This window comes from Hyla sarda, chromosome 6 (genome assembly GCF_029499605.1).
Source record: "Hyla sarda isolate aHylSar1 chromosome 6, aHylSar1.hap1, whole genome shotgun sequence".
NCBI classification, from domain to species: domain Eukaryota; kingdom Metazoa; phylum Chordata; class Amphibia; order Anura; family Hylidae; genus Hyla; species Hyla sarda.
This window is the reverse complement of record NC_079194.1, coordinates 134,820,982-134,840,671: the sequence shown is the minus strand read 5'-3', so window position 1 is coordinate 134,840,671 and position 19,690 is coordinate 134,820,982. Positions and strand designations below refer to the sequence as shown.

The following is a 19,690-nucleotide window of genomic DNA, read 5'->3' as shown; positions in this document are numbered from 1 at the left end:
TTCTGCCAAAATTCCACAATTCTGTTCAGCAAGCTTTGCTGAACAGAATTTGAGCCGAATTGCGGATATTCCACTGTGTGAACATATAAATATTTCCTTTATATTTCCCATTCTTTTTTAATACACTTCTGACTTTCCCTTAAAAATGTTGCAGTGACAATTTTCCAAACAGCTGCCAAGTGGAAATCTAGTCTAAAATGAATGTTCTCTACACTCATGTTTTCCCAAAGGAGAGAGCAGAGGTAAGTCATTACCAAAAAACAATAGGGTTTGGCAGGTGAAATCAAACATGCCTGATCATTGTCTCTCTGACATCAACTGTTGGGGCAGAGTTGGGAGTCCCCAATAAACTGAATCCATTCAGCTGGTCCTATTAATAGGTACTATTGTTATATTCACAACAGTTTCATAATGTAGTTACTTACCATGCCCCAGGACATCATCTACTGGGAGAAGTGCTTGTCCTGGTACAGGTTTTCGTACACCCGTCTCCTTGTCATATCCCAGACTCAGCCAATCAGCCCATGTCCGAATATCAAACTCTTCATCATCAAAAACCTGTTCATAGGATATCAAACAATTTTCACTTTTTTTTTACTGCAAGCCCGGCTGCCACTCTGGAACATGTGGTTATTGACTACCCAGTAGGGTCACGGGCCATAATAGGACATAATACAGGTATTGTGTTTATGTATAGGAGATATTCCATATTGCAACTATACAGTTCTCAGGATGCCAGAATAACAGAAGCCTGCTATTTGTATCAAGAAAAAACACAAATCACTTTAAGAGGATCTGCCCTGGCTTCTGGTATTTTACTGGGCACATGACTGTTTTCTATGTATGGTCCACAATGCCTTTGCTGCTAGCAGTAATATCTGATAAGTTACCTCCAGAGGTAGATATGGAGGGAGAAGCTGCCCGCTGGGAAGGTCGCTGGGGTCACCATGCCGGGGTACCAGCAGATTGGAGTCTATGCCTTCATTAGTAAGAAGTTGACATATATTCAGGTTGAGGTATTCACGTCTTCTCCTAGTGAGTTGGATATTAGCAGAGGTTATAATATGTTACTAATATACTACCGACCATGGTCCTGTACATAGAATAGTACATAGAACATCAGTCCATGTCACACAAAAAAGCATAGCCAAATGCCATTGAAAACAGGTAAAGTGGATCTTCTTACAGCTGAAAGTTTGTTACAGTTTATCCAGTCTACTGTAGATAAAGCTCTGTATAATAAACTGACAAGGCTCCAAACAGTATGAAGGGAACCTGTCCTCACTTGAACCACGAGTCATTAGGGTGGTCTCCGGGGGAATTCTGCCTGCCCCACCAGTCTTGAATAATAGATATCTTCCTATACCCAAACAGAAAAAGCTTGATCAACCAAGGCTGAAGGGACAGGCTAAAGCCCCCAGAGACCACCCTGATGACTTGTGGTTCAGGCTGCATGAAAGTGATGACAGGTTCCACTTAAAGGGGTAATCCAGGAAGAACTTTGTTCTTTATATATATATATATATCAACTGGCTCCAGAAAGTTAAACAGATTTGTAAATTACTTCTATTAAAAAATCTTAATCCGTTCAGTACTTATGAGCTTCTGAAGTTAAGGTTGTTCTTTTCTGTCTAAATCCTCTCTGATGACACCTGTCTCGGGAAACGCCCAGTTTAGAAGCAAATCCCCATAGCAAACCTCTTCTAAACTGGGTGTTTCCCGAGACAGGTGTCATCAGAGAGGATTTAGACAGAAAAGGACAACCTTAACTTCAGAAGCTCATAAGTGCTGAAAGGATTAAGATTTTTTAATAGAAGTAATTTACAAATCTATTTAACTTTCTGGAGCCAGTTGATATATATAAAAAAGTTTTTTCCTCAAATACCCCTTTAATCTATCAGAACAGGCTCACATAATATGGTATAGACTAGATACAACTGAAACAGACCCATCATCTGTGTGAGAAGCACTAGAACTATAAGTTTTGAAGCCTCTCGATGTAAATTTCCAGCAGAGATCTTCAAAAAATTATGAGGAATTGAAATACAAAAGAAAATATGAAAGTTGCAGAACTTTACGCAACGATTAACTGGGAAACCCCTTTTTGCCTGGTCTGCAGGCTAAAGAAAGATATCCCCAGAATAGCCATTAAAGGGTTACTCCGGTGAAAACCTTTTTTCTTTTAAATCAACTGGTGGCAGAAAGTTAAACATATTTGTAAATTACTACTATTAAAAAATCTTAATCCTTCCTGTACTTATTAGCTGCTGAATACTACAGATGAAATAATTTTCTTTTTGGAATGCTCTCTGATGACATCACGAGCACAGTTCTCTCTGCTGATGTTATTATAATAATAATAAAGCTTTATTTATTGTTGTCCTTAGTGGTATTTGAACCCAAGTCCCCAGCACTGCAAGGCAGCAGTGCTAACCACTGAGCCACCATGCTGCCCTTAGTATACATCTGCTATGCATCTGCTATGCATCTGCTATGCATGGTTGCTAAAATGGACAGAGATGTCAGCAGAGAGCACTGTGCTGGTGATGTCATCAGTGTTCAAAAAAAGAAAGGAATTTCCTCTGTAGCATTCAGCAGCTAATAAGTACTGGAAGGATTAAGATTTTTTAATAGAAGTAATTTACAATTATGTTTAACCTTCTGCCACCAGTTGATTTAAAAGAAAAAAGGTTTTCACCGGAGTACCCCTTTAACATTAGTGTAACACACAATCTTACTGCAGTGGAAAGCCATCTCTCCAGTGCTGCAGGTCAGAGCAAAGCCCTAAACCAGTGGTCTCCAACCTGCGGACCTCCAGATGTTGCAAAATTACAACTCCCAGCATGCCCGGACAGCCGTTGGCTGTCTGGGCATGCTGGGAGTTGTAGTTTTGCAACATCTGGAGGTCCGCAGGTTGGAGACCACTGCCGTAAACCATCAGCTGATCTTTTAAATTCAGCTCAGTATACGCACAAAACCTGTCAGTGTCATCACCTTTCTAGTTCAATCTTGCGGGGGCACTGTCCTGGTGGAACAGTGAACGGCAGCTGTACTTTTGGCTCGTAGCCTTTCTGGGAGAAGTCAGATTTCACCAGCACCTGTGTTGTTGGGCCACAGACCTGCTTGTTCAGGATCGAAGAAAGATCAGATGGGGCCACAAAGCTGTTCACTAAAAAAGAGAATAATACAATGGCCCAGATTTACTGAAACTGCCTAATAGTGAGACCGTATGGGGGAGATATATCAAAACCTGTGCAGAGAAAAACTTGCCCAGTTGCCCATAGCAACCAATCAGATCGCTTCTTTCATTTTTAACAAGGACTCTGTAAAATGAAAGAAGCGATCTGATTGGTTGCTATGGGCAACTGGTCAACTTTTTCTCTGCACAGGTTTTGATAAATCTCCCCCTATAACCTTAGACTCGACAGTTGCGCTGTTGCACTTCAAGGGGGGAATTAATCATTGTGTGTGTGTATGTAGCTTCAGGTTCTACACTGTTTTTTGTGGTTGTGTTTCTGGTGTAGGGCCCCATGAAAAGTAGCACGCCACTTGATAAATTTGTCGCAAATGAAAATTCATCTAACAAAAAACCCTCAGCCACCAGATATGAAATGGAAGTGTGGATTGGAGTTTGCTTTCAGATATTTCCACATGTTTTGGACATTGCTTAAACTTTTAATTGAGATGTAAACCACCATATGGCTTTAGTTGTGTACAGGTCTTGGTAAGTAAACTTTCCTAAAAAACAACATTTAAGTAGAAACATCAGAAACATTACTTCAGAAAAACAACATTTACGATGAGATTTATACAAAGGTAGCTTTATTCAACATTAAAGGGGTCCGGCCAATGGGACCACCACGAACTCCGTGCAGCACCCGGCCTTCTGAAGGAACACCAGGTTCCAGTGGCAGTGATCATGACGTTACACCATTTCCCATCGGAATGACCGTAACGCCCCCTTCCATAGACATGAATGGAGGGGGCGTGGCATGACATCACAAGGGGGCGTGGGTGATGTCACAACCACTGCCGCTGAGTGCTGCATGGAGATCGGGCGGTTCCCAGAAGCAGGACCCCTGCAATCAGACCTCTTATCCGCTATCCAAAGGATAGGGGATAAGATGCCCAACAACGGAGTACCCTTTTAACCTTACAAAGTTTGACTAAAGTATGAAAGTGGGTTGGCATGTCATTTTTGTTATGCCTGTCATTTGATCGTGTGGCTTGGTGGAGTAAAAATGTGTTTTGCGATAAAAAAACATTTTTTAATTCATTACTAGTGCAGAATGTCAACCTGATTTTGGTGTATTTTTGGCAAATGATATAGCATCTTAAGCCATATCCACTTTTACATTTTTTTGTGAAGACAGTGTGGTGGCCCTGTACAGGAATTGCACCCCTGTACCCTTGCTGTCCTGTCTGGCAGCCTCTATTGCAGTGTCCCCTGAGTCCCCCCCTTAAGCTGAGTATGTAAATGGTTAATAAGTGCCTATATTATCTAATGTAATGTATATATGACGTTACGTACCTTTAAATGTTGTTACCAAGTCTTGTAACCAGGGAAGGTACCAGTGATCAGGCTTATAGGGTGACCTATGGGACCCCTCCAGAGACTCCCCCATAAAAAAAACCTGGGAGGAGCTATCTAGGAAGTTCTAGTTTCAGTTTAGAGCATGTTGAGGAACAGTCAAGACCTGGAGAGAGTGTCTGGTGTCCTGAGGAGACCCAAGGCCGATCACGCAGCCACGCTTCTACCAACCAAGTGCCCCACAGGTGAACGTCAAAACCTGGTAAGCTACATACGGGGTGAAGTCTGTCTAGTCAGTCCTAGTCAAGTCAGTCAAGATCAGTCTGCATAAAGTCAGCAAGGGCCTGCAGCAAATTGTCCACAATCCACTACAAGTCCCAGCGAGCCCTAAAGTCTCTGAAGTCACTGGTCACCTTCTTGGAACTAACTGAGCTGTCAAGACTGTTACACCTGTCTACCTCAGTAAAGCTGCCGTTGTTCCGCAACTTGGTGCCGGAGTAATTATTTGCCCCTGTGCCTAGCCCAGGATCCAGCGGCCAAACCTTCGGGTGGTGTAGAGGTAAAACCAGGCCCTGGCGTCACGAACACAAGGGGTTAATGCCACCTGCCCCTAGGACAATAACATCTGCCCTCCATCAAACCCTCACCCCAACAGTATCTGCGGACAGCAGGACCTGCACAAGAGCAGTGCTCGGGGCATACAAGTCAACCAGTACTATGCCCATGTGTACTCATCCTGGATGACAGATGATGATGGCATAATAAATTATATCTGAATTTTTTACTTAATTACTGTAATTTACTTCCAAACATAATGCTGTTCAGGGTTGGCTGCGGAGCTAATACAATACCCCTTTTATCGGGTGAAGGCAGGAGCTGAATACTGTGAGTACATGCAGTTGAGGGGTCGTAAATGTCTAATCATAAAAGTAAGAGACGCAGCTCATGTCCTGCCATAAATTCCTCACTTTTGTAATAATTCTGCTTGGGCTGAGTAATCTGAGACAGGCTGGTTGTTATGGACTCCCTGCTTGACTATTAACTCACTGGATGTTAAAGGGGTACTCCGGTGGAAAACAATTTTTATAAAACCAACTGGTGCCAGAAAGAATCAGCTGCTGTATGCTCCACAGGAAGTTCTTTTCTTTTTGAATTTCTTCTGTCTGACCACAGTGCTCTCTGCTGACACCTCTGTCCATGTCAGGAACTGTCCAGAGCAGGAGCAAATCCCCATAGAAAACCTCTCCTACTCTGGACAGTTCCTGACATGGACAGAGGTGTCAGCAGAGAGCACTTTGGTCAGGCAGAGAAGAAATTCAAAAAGAAAAGAACTTCCTCTGTAGTTCTGTAGTAATACAAATCTGTATAACTTTCTGGCACCAGTTGATATATCAGACTTATGACCACTACTTACCTTTTGGAGTATTGTGCTCCTGATCAGCTTGTCTGAGAAGATTTGGCCGTACAAATGGCCCAGCGGTGACATCCTGTAATAAAATGGAAAAGGTGGCTGCAGCTGCAGTTTATAAAAGGAGGATTCTTGTGACCACTAAAGGGGTGTATACAAGTAATGCATTTTTTTTCTGCACTTTTGGGAAAAACCATTGTGGCTGCAACACATGACTACACTCTAGTGAAGGCTGGTGGTGCCTCTGTCTGTTATGTGACACCTAATCAGACCTGTGATGCCTCTGCCTGTCATGAGACACTCAATCAGACCTATGGCACCTCTGCCTATCATTTGACACCTGATCAGATCTATGGCACCTCTGCCTGTCATGTGACACCTGATCAGATCTATGGCACCTCTGCCTGTCATGTGACACCTGATCAGATCTATGGCACCTCTGCCTGTCATTTGACACCTGATCAGACCAATTGTACTTCTGCCTGTCATCTGACACTTGATCAGACCTATGGTACCTCTGCCTGTCATGTGACACCTGATAAGACCTATGGCACCTCTGCCTGTCATTTGACACCTGATCAGACCTATGGCACCTCTGCCTGTCATTTGACACCTGATCAGACTTATGTGACACCTGTTATGTGACACCTGATCAGACTTATGGTACTTCTGCCTGTTATGTGACACCTGATCAGACTTATGGTACTTCTGCCTGTTATGTGACACTTGATGAGACTCACTTTGACCAGAGGAGCTGCGCTATAGGTCAGGATATCGGAGTAAAAGCCTTGCTGTCTGATAACCGGATATTTTCGTCTATGGATTTCGCTGTTTCCTGCAGTAGATACTGGCTCAAGAGAAGGTGATCGGGATGATTTCCCAGGATGGATGTAGTGCGGACTCCTCTTTGAAGAATGGGAGTGGTCTGTTTTTATCTGCTCCATCACCGCTCTATAGAAGAGACAATGCCAATAAACACATGAAGAATAATGCCAACAAGCACATGAATATGGAAGTCAATTATTTACACAAACCCCAGAGACGCAGATTTATTCAGCCCCCATTTCCCCTGTCATTACAGCTATATATGTAGTCTTTATTCCTATATCTGCAAATCCGTTCAGAGAACTGCAGCTTTCTGCACCGTGCTTGGTCCCATATTCGTGTAGAAGTGCCAACCTCAGAGCTTTTGGTGCCCCTACAGCTTTAAAAACTGTCAGCAAAAAGCTTGTTAAGCCGACAGCTATTCTTCCTAACATCCCCATATGTATACTCTTCTCAGCCCACCTCCGCATGGTGGCTTAAATTAAAAAAAAAACGTGCTAAGAGCCTTAAATTTACAGTCATTTTTAATACAGGAGTAATGCAGTTTCAAACATTCTATTTCTGCAGTGCTCATGTGACCAAGTGTTTGCAGAGTGCTGCTGCAGCCCTTCTTTTGTATGAGTATGGGGAATCAAGATGAATAGCTGTCGGCTGAACAAAAAGTTTAGACGACATCTACTAAAACTTTATGGCCACCTTTTGGGTCTGTTGACATGTACTGCATATGCTGCAGATTTTATGCATTGTATGCTGTGTAAGTCGACATAGAAAAAGCTGAACCCAGCCAAAACAGCATAAAATCGGCAGTGTAAATTCTGCAGCATATACAGTACGAAACCTCTGGTGGTGATTTATCTCTTGTGAGAACCAAAGGAATGGGTGTAGTAGGGAACATGGATTAGTTTAAATGGAATTATCCAGGATTAGAAAAACAGCTGGTTTCCTCAAAAAACAGCACTACACCTGAGCTCAGGTTGTGTGTGGTATTGCAGCTCAGTTCCATTGAGTTGTAATACCGCACACAACCTGAAGACAGGGGTAGCACAGTTTTTGGATGAAATTTGCAGTTTTTTTTATTTTTATTTCTGGATAACCCCTTTAATGTTGGCCAAACGGGCAGATTTCATCAGGCCTGGCCAACCATCTAATGTTTATGGGGGCTCCTGACTGCCATGAAGGCAAAAATTGGGGAAGAGAAGGATCAGGCAGATGTATGAGGGAGCTGATCGAGCATATACCATACAAACATACAGTTTATTTATGAAATTGAGATTCCTCATGATTCTTACTCATTCATTGAGGATGTATTATCGTTGCTGGACATCACATACAGAACCTTATCCACAGCTCATAAGAAGATCTGCACTTGAGGAGGATGCATAAGATTCTCCCAGCTGCTCTCCCTTGTGGAGACCACTCCACCTCCTAATGGAAATATGCAGAAGTAAAGCATGGAGGAGGAATGGAGCGACTGGAGGGGAGTTTCAGACCACCTCAACCTCCATGAGCCATTAGTCTCCAGCTGTTGAAAAACTACAACTCCCAGCATGCCCAAACAGCCAAAGGCTGCCGAAACATGCTGGGAGGTGTAGTTTTGCAACAGCTGGAGGAACACCATTTGGAAAACACTCTAAGGGTGCGTTCACACGCTATTTGTTCCTGCGGGTTTTCCGCTGCATATTTGAAAGTGGGCGGGCTCTTCTCGGCTGTCCGTAGCAGATTTTCCACTGGCGGAATTTACGCTGCGGAAAATCCACCGCAGTCCCTACTGACTTCAATGGGGCTTGAGGGACTGCGGCGGATTTTCCTCAGCGTAAATTCTGCCAGCGGAAAATCTGCTACAGGCAGCCGAGAAGAGCCCGCCCTCTTTCAAATACGCAGCGGGAAACCCGCAAAAACAAATAGCGTGTGATCGCACCCTTAGGGTACGTTCACACGTACGCAGATTTGATGCGCAGGATTTTCTGCTGCAGATTTTAATGTAAACTAAATGACTGAGCAGGCTTCTAATCGGCAGTTACAAATCCTGCGCTTCAAATCTGCGCAGGATCCTGTATGTGTGAACGGTACCCTAAAGGATCTAATACTGAAGACAATAAATAGTGGGCAGGAATTGCCAAGACATATAGGGGGAGATTCATCAAAACCTGTGTAGAGGAAGAGTGGTGCAGTCGCCCATAGCAACCAATCAGATCGCTTCTTTCATTTTTAACAAGGCCTTTGAAAAATGAAAGAAGCAATCTGATTGGTTGCTATGGGCAACTGGGCAACCTTTACTCTTGCACAGGTATTGATAAATATCCCATTTAGTTTATTTCCTTTTAAGGAGAACCCCATCATTCTGAGGATCTGACCATTTGAGCAATCTGTAATGTGACACTACAACTCCCAGCATTTCCTGATGGTCTGTAGTTCCCACATGACATTTGGGGGCTCCAGTTAAAGACATTGCAGAGGGGTCCCGGAGCCTCAATCTACACCTGCCACATTGTATGCACTCCATTGACTGCCCTTCTGTGGGGGAACTGCATGTCCCAGTTATCGGGGTAGACCGGGTGTGCTGGGACTTGTAGTGCCACTTTAGGCTTCGGACTGTGTGGGAGATCGCAGCCGCGAGTCTGTGACAGTTTGATATAAACAATAAATACAGAACCGACACTTCGTATCACACATAGAGAAATCACGTTACCTGCTCTCTGCGTCCCGTCTGTTGCCAGGCAACAGGACGCTAAGTTTCCAGGGAGATACCAAGTTATCTGCAGGGGCAGAAATTTGACCACACCCACCCCTTGGCAGCCTGTACAAGAGTTTCCCTTCCCTCCCTTGGACTATGTTTGTTGTGATTAGTTCCTGACCAGTAGATGGCGCTGTCCTTACTGACGTTAGGAAATAGCTTGCTCAATGTGATGGAACCATTTTCTATCCTGTATAATAGTGTTTTCCAACCAGGGTGCCCCCAGCTGTTGCAAAACTACAACCCCCAGCATGCCCGGACAGCCTTCGGCTGTCCGGGCATGCTGGGGGTTGTAGTTTTCCAACAGCTGAAGGCACCCTGGTTGGGAAACACTGCTGTAACAGGACTTTTTTGCCCTCTAGTGGTTAGGTCCTGTATAGGAGTTGAATTCTCCAAAGCTAGTTCCTATCCAGCAGAAGGACCATTTTGCCCCCTAGTGGTCAGGAGACATTTTCCCAAAGTCCTGTATAAAAGACACAGCGCCGCTGGACCTCTTCAGTTTGCCAGAAGTCTGTGAGGTGAGCAGCATGGTGGAGCAAGCACGAGGTCGGAGAGTCCCAAGATGGTGCCGGAGGCCCGGAAAAAAAGCCACGGCGCACATGTTCCATGAGCTGGCAGATCGTTTACAGAGAATCTCCATCGGGGTCGAAGAGGCCTATGTCAAAGTCCCGCTGCCCGAGGACGATGGAGAGTGGCCAGCAATTCAGGCGGGAGAGATGCCGGTATCTTCCAGAGGAGCATCGCCAGTGAGGCTGTCCCCTCAACACCGGACCTGGGGATCCTGGGCGGAGATTCATACAGAGGAGTCGGAAGTGAGTACTCCGGCTAAAGCCGCCTTCTCTACCCCTCTTTCTACCCCCAGCCCAGAGCATACCCCCCAAATCCAGAAGTCTGCAGCATGCATCTTGTCACTACCGCTGCCCCAGTGGCTATTTGGCGTTGAGCCTAGTCTGATCCAATATATGAGAGAGCATCTTCTACGTTTGCCAGGGAAGCCCTATCCCCAATTCCGACGGCCCAGTCCGAGAGGGTTAAAGGGGTACTCCCGTGGAAAACTTCTTTTTAGAAATCAACTGGTGCCAGAAAGTTAAACAGATGTATAAATGACTTCTATTAAAAATATTTATCCTTGCAATACATTTTATGGGCTGTATACTAAAGAGGAAATGCTTTTCTTTTTGGATTTCTCTGATATCACGACCACAGTGCTCTCTGCTGACATCTCTGTCCATTTTAGGAACTGTCCAGAGCAGCATATGTTTGTTATGGGGATTTTCTCCTGCTCTGGACAGTTCCAAAAATGGACAGAGATGTCAGCAGAGAACACTGTGGTCGTGATATCAGAGAAATCCAAAAAGAAAAAAGTATTTCTTCAGTAGTATATAGCTCCTAAAAAGTACTGGAAGGATTAAGATTTTTTAATAGAAGTAATTTACAAATCTTCAGTGCAGTGAAGGAAATATGAATAATCGGCACTCACAGGTCTTCTCTAAAATCGGCCGGATGAAGCTCGTGTAACGAGTGAAACAGAATCTGTCGCCAACTACTTACCCCCCCCCCCCCCCTGCACCAATCCCTCTCCATGCATTTCATGTTGTGAGTATATTTCAATAAAGAAGCTGATTTTAGAGAAGACCGGTGAGTGCCGATTATTCATATTTCCTTCACTGCACTGAAGATTTGAACTTTGTTATTCAATCAGAGCACCACCACATCCCTATGGATTTTTCTAGTTGAGTGTCTGTCCAAATAGTCCGGTTTAGCCAGTCACAGCAGTGCCGAATATCACACCTTCGTTTTTTCTAATTTACAAATCTGTGTAACTTTCTGGCACCAGTTGATTTTAAAATAAAAAGTTTTCCACGGGAGTACCCCTTTAAGAGAGAAGCCCAGGTGGCTGAAATAGTGGAGGACATGAGGGCACAAAGAAGAAAAGAGTATGGTCCAAAATCATTACCTAATGAAGTGCGCCAAGCGCAGCAGCAGGACACAAAAACCCTAGAGCAGGGGTTCTCAACCCGTGGTACGCGTAATCATCACCCCCCTCCCCTCCATATGAATCCTTATGCCATTATCCCCCCTCCCTCTGATTCCCTTTTGCCATATCGGATAATAATGACACAAGGGGATTAAGATGGAGGGGGAATAATGGCATAAAGGGATTAATATGGATGGGGGAATAATGGCACAGGGGATTAAGTATTGCATTAGTATAAAGGTAAGAACACACATTTTGTCTGCAGGTACCCCTCGCACGTAAATTCCACGTGAGGGGGTACCTGCGGACATACTTTCAGCCTTTGGGGGGTACAGTCACCAAAAAGGTTGAGAACCACTGCCCTAGAGGCCCTGTATATTAGGATGCTGGATTACCCCCGAGAGGGAGAGCCACCCCTGGAAAGGCGCAGAGCTACAGTTATAAAGTTTGAAAAATTGTGGGGGTTTGGCATCCTCATGGACTGTCATCATAGTGGAACCATCCTTGTGAATTGACGTGCAGTTAAAAGGGACTATCTCCTAACCCAAATGCATTCTCTGGAGAGTGGGGAGATTGTGGAATACACGCCAGTTCAGAGCGTGAGAGTAGAGTGGGCGGCAGCGGTGACCTGTCCGAAGAACCCCATGTAGATTCCCTTTGCATATTTTCCATCAGATGACTGGGATGCAGATCCCTTCGGTTTATTGGCTCCCAAAACCAAGGAACACAAGGGGTTAATGCCATCTGCCCCTAGGGTAACAACATCTGCCCTCATCACACCCTTACCACAATAGCTTCTGCCTTAGGTCACCACCCAGCTTTCCCAGACAATAATCAGTGAATACAGAATTAGGAAGATACACATTCAGGTTTCTGGGGAAGTTTAGTGACAACAATGTGGGAGTAATAATGGCAGCCAAATTACTAGTCATCCACCTTTCCTATTAGGGATATTACTAGTAATGCATAAAGCGGTTCTCCTATATTTGGGGAATAACTTAAGGAGTCTGCTGCCTACTCACATGTTCTTTGCTGGCAGCACAGTGCCAGTTCTGCTAAAGTCTTTAGAATAAAAGAGAAAAAAGAGGGACCGCGCCTCGTGTATTACCCAAGACACAGGGTGGAATAGGAGGTGGAACAGGGCACCAGCCTTTCGGTTGGCCGCTCACCTTTATAGTAAATAAACCGTACTTATCACTCCTAGATAGGGGTACAGTCAAGAGCTTGGTCGGAATGAACTGCAAAGCCTATAGGGTCACAGGGGTGGGGAATCCAATCCTGTTCAATGAAGTAGATATAGAGAGCAAATACGACCCATACCTCAGGCACTGTTTCAGATTCCAAAGTAGAATAAACGTAGCCAAAGCGAATGTGGCGGTTAAAGTGCCAACAGGCACTATGTTTATTAAATAAGAACCAATGACGCGTTTCGGAGGTAGAACCCTCCTTTCTCAGATTGGCATGTGCAATGAAGTACAAACAGCATATTTATAGGCAACAAAATGGATGCCAGGTCAAAGTGGGAGGAGTAATCTTCTGCCTCCTCACCGAGCGCTGAGTTGTCAGCGGCGCTCAGGGCTCCGGACCACAACAGAGCGCAGCAATGTGCTCTGTCCTGCGCTCGCACATGCGATCGTTAAATTATGGCATCATCCTGCAGCAGTGCCCTTGTCAGATGCCCAAACACAATAGTTATACACTTTACTTACAGTGACAGCGGATCTTTGTATTGCTCTCTGTGACAACTATTACTACGGCCGCTTACAGTACTTCTCTACTTCATTCAGCCTCACTTTTGGAATGGAGTAACACGTCATCTGTTTATTTACACAGATATTCATTCAGCCTCTCTTCTATACAGCATTGCCGGGTCAGCCAGTCATGGCTTTTTATTTCTATATTTTTGCATATTTTATGTATTTATGTTTTTTCATTATACTTTTTACTACCTATAGTGTGATTATTGTTCAATTTTCAATGTTCTATGGAGATAGCCACGGTTTAGGTGGGAGGGGTTAACTCCTCCCACTTTGACCTGGCATCCATTTTGTTGCCTATATATATGCTGTTTGTACTTCATTGCACATGCCTGTTGGCACTTTAACCGCAACATTCGCTTTGACTACATTTATTCTACTTTGGAATCTGGAACAGCACCTGACGTATTTGCTGTCTACATCTACTGCTCAAGTCTTGTCTGACAGTCTGGTTGCTATGGATTACATCGCCTAACAAACACCACAGTTTTTTTTTTTCTTTTACTTGGTTATTCATCAGATAATGGTAGGGACCACAACACCGAGACCCCCAATGACACATGAGAAGTTACTTATAGCTGGAGGTCCAATGTAAGGATCAAGACATTAGAGTGTGAGATACAGATAAGGCACAACCCTCTGCTCCACCCATACACTAACCAGTGTTACTACAGTCATGGCCGTAAATGTTGGCACCCCAGAAATTTTTCTAGAAAATGAAGTCTTTCTCACAGAAAAGAATTGAAGTAACACATGTTTTGCTATACACATGTTTATTCCCTTTGTGTGTATTGGAACTAAACCAAAAAAGGAGGAAAAAAAGCAAATTGGACATAATGTCACACCAAACTCCAAAAATGGTCTGGACAAAATTATTGGCACCCTTTCAAAATTGTGGAAAAATAAGATTGTTTCAATCATGTAATGCTCCTTTAAACTCACCTGGGGCAAGTAACAGGTGTGGGCAATATAAAAATCACACCTGAAAGCAGATAAAAAGGAGAGACGTTCACTTAGTCTTTGCATTGTGTGTCTGTGTACTCCACACTAAGCATGGACAACAGAAAGAGGAGAAAAGAACTGTCTGAGGACTGTCTGAGAACCAAAATTATGGAAAAATATCAACAATTTCAAGGTTACAAGTCCATCTCCAGAGATCTAGGTTTTCCTTTGTCCACAGTGCGCAACATTATCAAGACGTTCGTAACCCATGGCACTGTAGCTAATCTCCCTGGGTGTGGACGGAAGATAAAAATTTATGAAAGGTGTCAAAGCAGGATAGTCCGGATGGTGGATAAGCAGCCCCAAACAAGTTTCAAAGATATTTACAGATGAGACCAAGATAAAACTTTTTGATAAAGCACATCATTCTACTGTTTACCGAAGACGGAATGAGGCCTACAAAGAAAAGAACACAGTACCTACAGTCAAATATGGTGGAAGTTCAATGATGTTCTGGGGTTGTTTTGCTGCATCTGGTACTGGGTGTCTTGAATGTGTGCAAGGCATCATGAAATCTGAGGATTACCAATGGATTTTGGGTCTCACTATACAGCCCAGTGTCAGAAAGCTGGGTTTGCTTCCGAGATCTTGGGTCTTCGAGCAGGACAATGACCCCAAACATATGTCAAAAAGCACCCACAAATGGATGGCAACAAAGCGCTGGAGAGTTCTGAAGTGGCCAGCAATGAGTCCAGATCTAAATCCCATTGAACACCTGTGGAGAGATCTTAAAATTGCTGTTGGGAAAAGGCGCCTTCCAATAAGAGAGACCTGGAGCAGTTTGCAAAGGAAGAGTGGTCCAACATTCCGGCTGAGAGGTGTAAGAAGCTTATTGATGGTTATAGGAAGGCACTGATTTCAGTTATTTTTTCCAAAGGATTTGCAACCAAATATTAAGTTAAGGGTGGCAATAATTTTGTCCAGGCCATTTTTGGAGTTTGGGGTGACATTATGTCCAATTAGATTTTTTTTCCTCCCTTTTTTGGTTTAGTTCCAATGCACACAAAGGGAATAAACATGTGTTTAGCAAAACATGTGTTACTGCAATCCTTTTCTGTGAGAAATACTTCATTTTCTTGAAAAATTTTAGGGGTACAAACATTTACAGCCATGACTATATATCTGAGCTGATAGTTGGACCAGACCGTAAGTATTCATCTCCCCTTACTATCTATGGCTGCATTCACACCACGACTGCAGCCTACAGTTGCTGGATTCGGGCACTCCCATACCCCAGCTGGACCGGCGCGGAAATCCATTCACTATAATGTGCTGACCGGAGTCAAACAGTGACTCCGGTCGGCTCCTTTCTGCCCCATATCCGGTTTTGTGACCGGACCTAAAACCTTAGTATACTCATTAAAGTGAATGGATTTCAGCGCCGATCCGGCTGGGGTATGGAAACGCCCGGTTTTCCCCTCCCCCTGCCACATCCGGCAACCGCAGGCTGCAATCGTGGTGTGAATGCAGCCTTACACTCCAGGCTGCAATACTTGAGCGGAGCCTCGTATCCTTCTCAACCTCCGGGTGAAGCTGCAGGTCCAGGGATGGCTTCTTGAGCAGAGCATAGTCCCACAACTCCTCTTCCCATATTTACTTCTTCTCCTCCTAAGGGGAAACAGTGAAAGGTGGTGAGACAGCACAAGAATTATACATCACTGGAGCCCCAGTGTCTGCAGATCATGAAGGGACGGATGATCTGATTGTGCCACTGCTGTTCACCGATGCCAGGGTGCCAGTCATTATTGCATAGAAGAAGGCAGTGAAGACTCCACTGAGCGCAAGAACAAATAGTCCTCTCAGTATATTCTCCCACAGCTCATGTAGTAGATATGCATACGGCACTGTGGGCACGGAGAATTAGTGCAGTCTCTCTGGGTAACGCTCGCACTTATAGTGCTATGGTGACAGTGGTGCTCTGGCTAATATGAAAGCGTTCATAAATGTCCAGCAAAAAGAAAGATGAAATGATAGCCGGCACTCACCAGTCTTCTTAATCTTCTTCTTTATTATACTCACATATAGGGTGGGTAGGGAACAGACATAGGGGGGTTACATAGGCAACAAAGCTCCGTTTCGTGCAGCAGGTGCACTTCGACCAGCCATCCGGACAAAGTGCACCTGCTGCACGAAACAGAGCTTTGTTGCCTATGTAACCCCCCTATGTCTGTTCCCTACCCACCATATATGTGTGTATAATAAAGAAGAAGATTAAGAAGACTGGTGAGTGCCGGCTATCATTTCATCTTTCTTTTTGCTGGATATTGTCCCACAGCACTGCTCCCTACCTGTGTATATATCGTTAGATTCATTAAGCTATGTTCACACGTCGGAATGTCCGCACGAAAAATCTCTGTGCGGACATTCAGCAAACTGCGGAACCGCACAGAAGTGCGCTGTCTCATAGATAGCTATGCATTCCATGAGGAGGACCACAGAAAGAACGAACAGGTTAATGCTTTCTGTGGACATGGAAAAGGGAATTTTCGTGCCGGAATCATCTGGCACAGAAATTCCACCGTGTGCACAGCGCAGCAGAATCCCGTTAAATTCAACGGGACTCTGCTGCAGTGGAATCTCTGTGCCGAATTCCAATGCGGAATTTGCATCAATTCCAATGGGTGAACATGGCCTTAGGCAGTGACAGACAACAGGGGGATGTAGTCAATGGACTAAATTCAGAGCAAGTTCAGACATCTGTACTGGAACCAATTATGTGTATTATTCTTATTAGTGATATTACAGAAGGTCTCACTGTGTCTGTCTCTCAAAGATTTGTAACAGTTTGCTGTTCCTTGAGAAATACACCAAATGGATAGTGATTTAGAGAAACTAGAAAAATGGTCAGAACTCTGGCAGTTGAGATTTAATGTAGATAATGCAAGATAATGCAACTGGGGTGTAATAGCCTAGGGGCAGAATATAGAATATTTGATAAAGTCCTAACCTGAGCATCTGAGAAAGGGGATTTAGGGGATAATCATTTCACAGGACTTGAAGGTAGGAAGACAGTGTAATAGATTAGAGCAGCAGTGATTCCCAAGCGAGGTGCCATGAGGCCCTAGTAGGGGTACAGCCACACTCCAGTGGGCAAGATGGCGGGCAGAAAGCGTCCACATTACTGAAGCAAATACCACCCCACAAATTGCCTTCTGCCAGAGAGGACTCCCCATGCAGCTATGCCCTCCGTAGACCCTCTGTGAACCCTCATTACGCCATCTGTGAGCCGGCTGCTCACAGATACTTGGGATACTTTTACGTGGGAGTCTGGATGTGTGGGTGGGAGAGGCAGGAGGCATTTGGGGAAGCCTCTAGGTATTGTGTGTGTGATAGAGACTCGAGTCATTGTGTGTGGGGGAGTCTGAAGGTTTTGTGTAAGTGTGTGTGTGGGGGGGGGGGGGTCCGGGGGAATTTGGAAAGACTGGAGGCATTTGTGGGGAAAAGGGGATGATTATGATAAAAAAGTGTGGAACCAAAGATGTTTGTGTTGCAGAAGAGTTGTGACTAGAAGAGAGAGTCATGATGGTCTGGGACAAATTCAGATGAAAAGGGAAAGTGAAGGACTCAAATCAGAGAAGTTACCTGTGAATCATCGCAAATAACAGCACTGTAATCTATATAGTCGACTAATATATAGGTTTTGTGCTTTGCTTTAGCCATCTTTTGCCTTTTGTTGAAAATTATTTGGTAGGGGTCACCATGAAATAAGACTGTCTTGGGTGTATAGGGCAAATTATAAGCAGTAGAAAGAGGAAAGTTCTCCTGCCAGAGGTCATGTCCTAAGAAAAAAGTGAGGGATTTCCACTCAAGGGTCTGCCCTGCAGGACCCCTGCTAATAGGAACAGTGTTCCTTCTGTGGAAAAAGTATAGGAACTCAGTTCCCATGTGTTCCTGCAGGACTTGAGCCCTGGCTCCTGCCTTTGTACAAAGCACTGTTGAGGCCTCACTTGGAGCATTGTGTGCAATACTGGAGCCCATATTTTAAGGATAGAAGTATTTTGGAGAGAGTTCAAAGAATAGCTGCTAAACAAGTGCATGGATTGTAGGATAAAACTTACTAGGAAATTATAGAGTTAAACTACCACATAGTGTTAAATAAGAAGGGCAACGGTTTCTACAGTAATATCAGGAAATATTGCTTTAGGGTAGGGTCACACATAACGGATCCGCAGCATATTTTACACTGCGGATCCACCGGTGACCCGACCCATAGTGTACCTCCAGCTGTTTTACAGCATTTAGATGTTGCAGCATCTAAAGGGTTAATGTCAGGCATAGAAACATAGGGGGAGATTTATCAAAACCTGTCCAGAGGAAAAGTTGCCCAGTTGCCCATAGCAACCAATCAGATCGCTTCTTTCATTTTTAACAAGGTCTCTGAAAAATGAAAGAAGCGAGCTGATTGGTTGCTATGGGCTACTGGGAAACTTTTCCTCTGGACAGGTTTTGATAAATCTCCCCCATTATATAGAATGTGTTGACAAATAAGAACCATTTGGCCCGTCTCTCAGATAATCTGAATACTTTGAACAGCCCCTGTCCTGAAGTTAAATGAAGGATAGCCTTATACCTATCCCTATCTTATATGAAGGATAGCCTTATGCTGATCCCATGCATGCTTAAACTCCTTCACTGTATTTGTAGCTACCACTTCTGCAGGAAGGCTTTTCTATGTATCCACTACTTTCTCAGTAAAGTAATACTTCCTGATATTACTGCAGAAATCTTTGCCCCTGTACTGTGTCCCCTTGTAGTATTTTTTTTTCTTTTAAATCTCCTCTCCTCCTTTACCGTGTTGATTCCTTTATGTAGTGATTTCTTTATGCATTCTTCTGATTGGTAATGTCCTATACTAGATGTGGATACTGGCTGATATGGCACAAGCTCAGCTGCTGAGCATGCTTCATAGGCCCTTTGTCATTGAGAAGTTAAGCCAGTGATTCCTAACCGACCCCCAGGGTGCCGGCAAGCACTACCAGGGGTGCCGCAAGGGTCTGGTGGAAAAATTGATGATTTAAAAAAAAAATCCATGCGTACAGACGCTGGGCGGGAATCATCCACGTCACTGGAGCGACGATGTTGGTCAGCGCAGCAGGGAGACGGCAGCAGGTGGCAGCAGGTAATGTATGAGAGCTGGAACAGAGGGTGAATGGATAGTGGGGGTGAATGGAGACAATAACGTTGTGGTGGGGATGACTGTGCTGGGCAGGGGGGTGGGGGCTGAATATTAATTAAAGGCGGGGCGGAATAATGGAGGCAACGGGGGATTTAAAATGATGAAGTCAATAACGGGGTAGGGGTTAAATGATGGAGGCAATAGCAGGGGGGGTAAATAATGGAGGCAATGGGCGATTTGAATGATGGAGGCAATAGTGGGGGGTGGGGGGGGGGGGTGAATGATGGAGGCAACAGCAGGGGGGTGGGGGTGTAGAGTGGAGGCAATGGGGAGGTTGAA

At 44.4% G+C, this 19,690-nt stretch overlaps 1 protein-coding gene across 3 annotated transcripts in view; it reads right to left on the bottom strand.

The window, feature by feature from the left end:
• DNAH1 (dynein axonemal heavy chain 1) overlaps positions 1–9,735 on the bottom strand; it is a 113,823-nt gene extending 104,088 nt beyond the window's left edge. Inside the window, exons 1-7 of one of the 3 annotated variants that reach the window (XM_056525103.1) lie at positions 9,245–9,735; positions 8,054–8,189; positions 6,680–6,890; positions 5,946–6,018; positions 2,995–3,169; positions 891–1,032; positions 426–558 (exon numbers count right to left, since the gene is read on the bottom strand). In XM_056525103.1, coding sequence (XP_056381078.1) covers positions 426–558; positions 891–1,032; positions 2,995–3,169; positions 5,946–6,018; positions 6,680–6,890; positions 8,054–8,088 — 769 coding nt within the window. In that variant the 5' untranslated portion in view covers positions 8,089–8,189; positions 9,245–9,735. Of the gene's footprint in view, positions 1–425; positions 559–890; positions 1,033–2,994; positions 3,170–5,945; positions 6,019–6,679; positions 6,891–8,053; positions 8,190–9,118 lie in introns of all 3 variants that reach the window. The other 2 variants (XM_056525104.1, XM_056525105.1) reach the window with 2 other exon arrangements.
• Between the last annotated feature and the right edge of the window lie 9,955 nt (positions 9,736–19,690).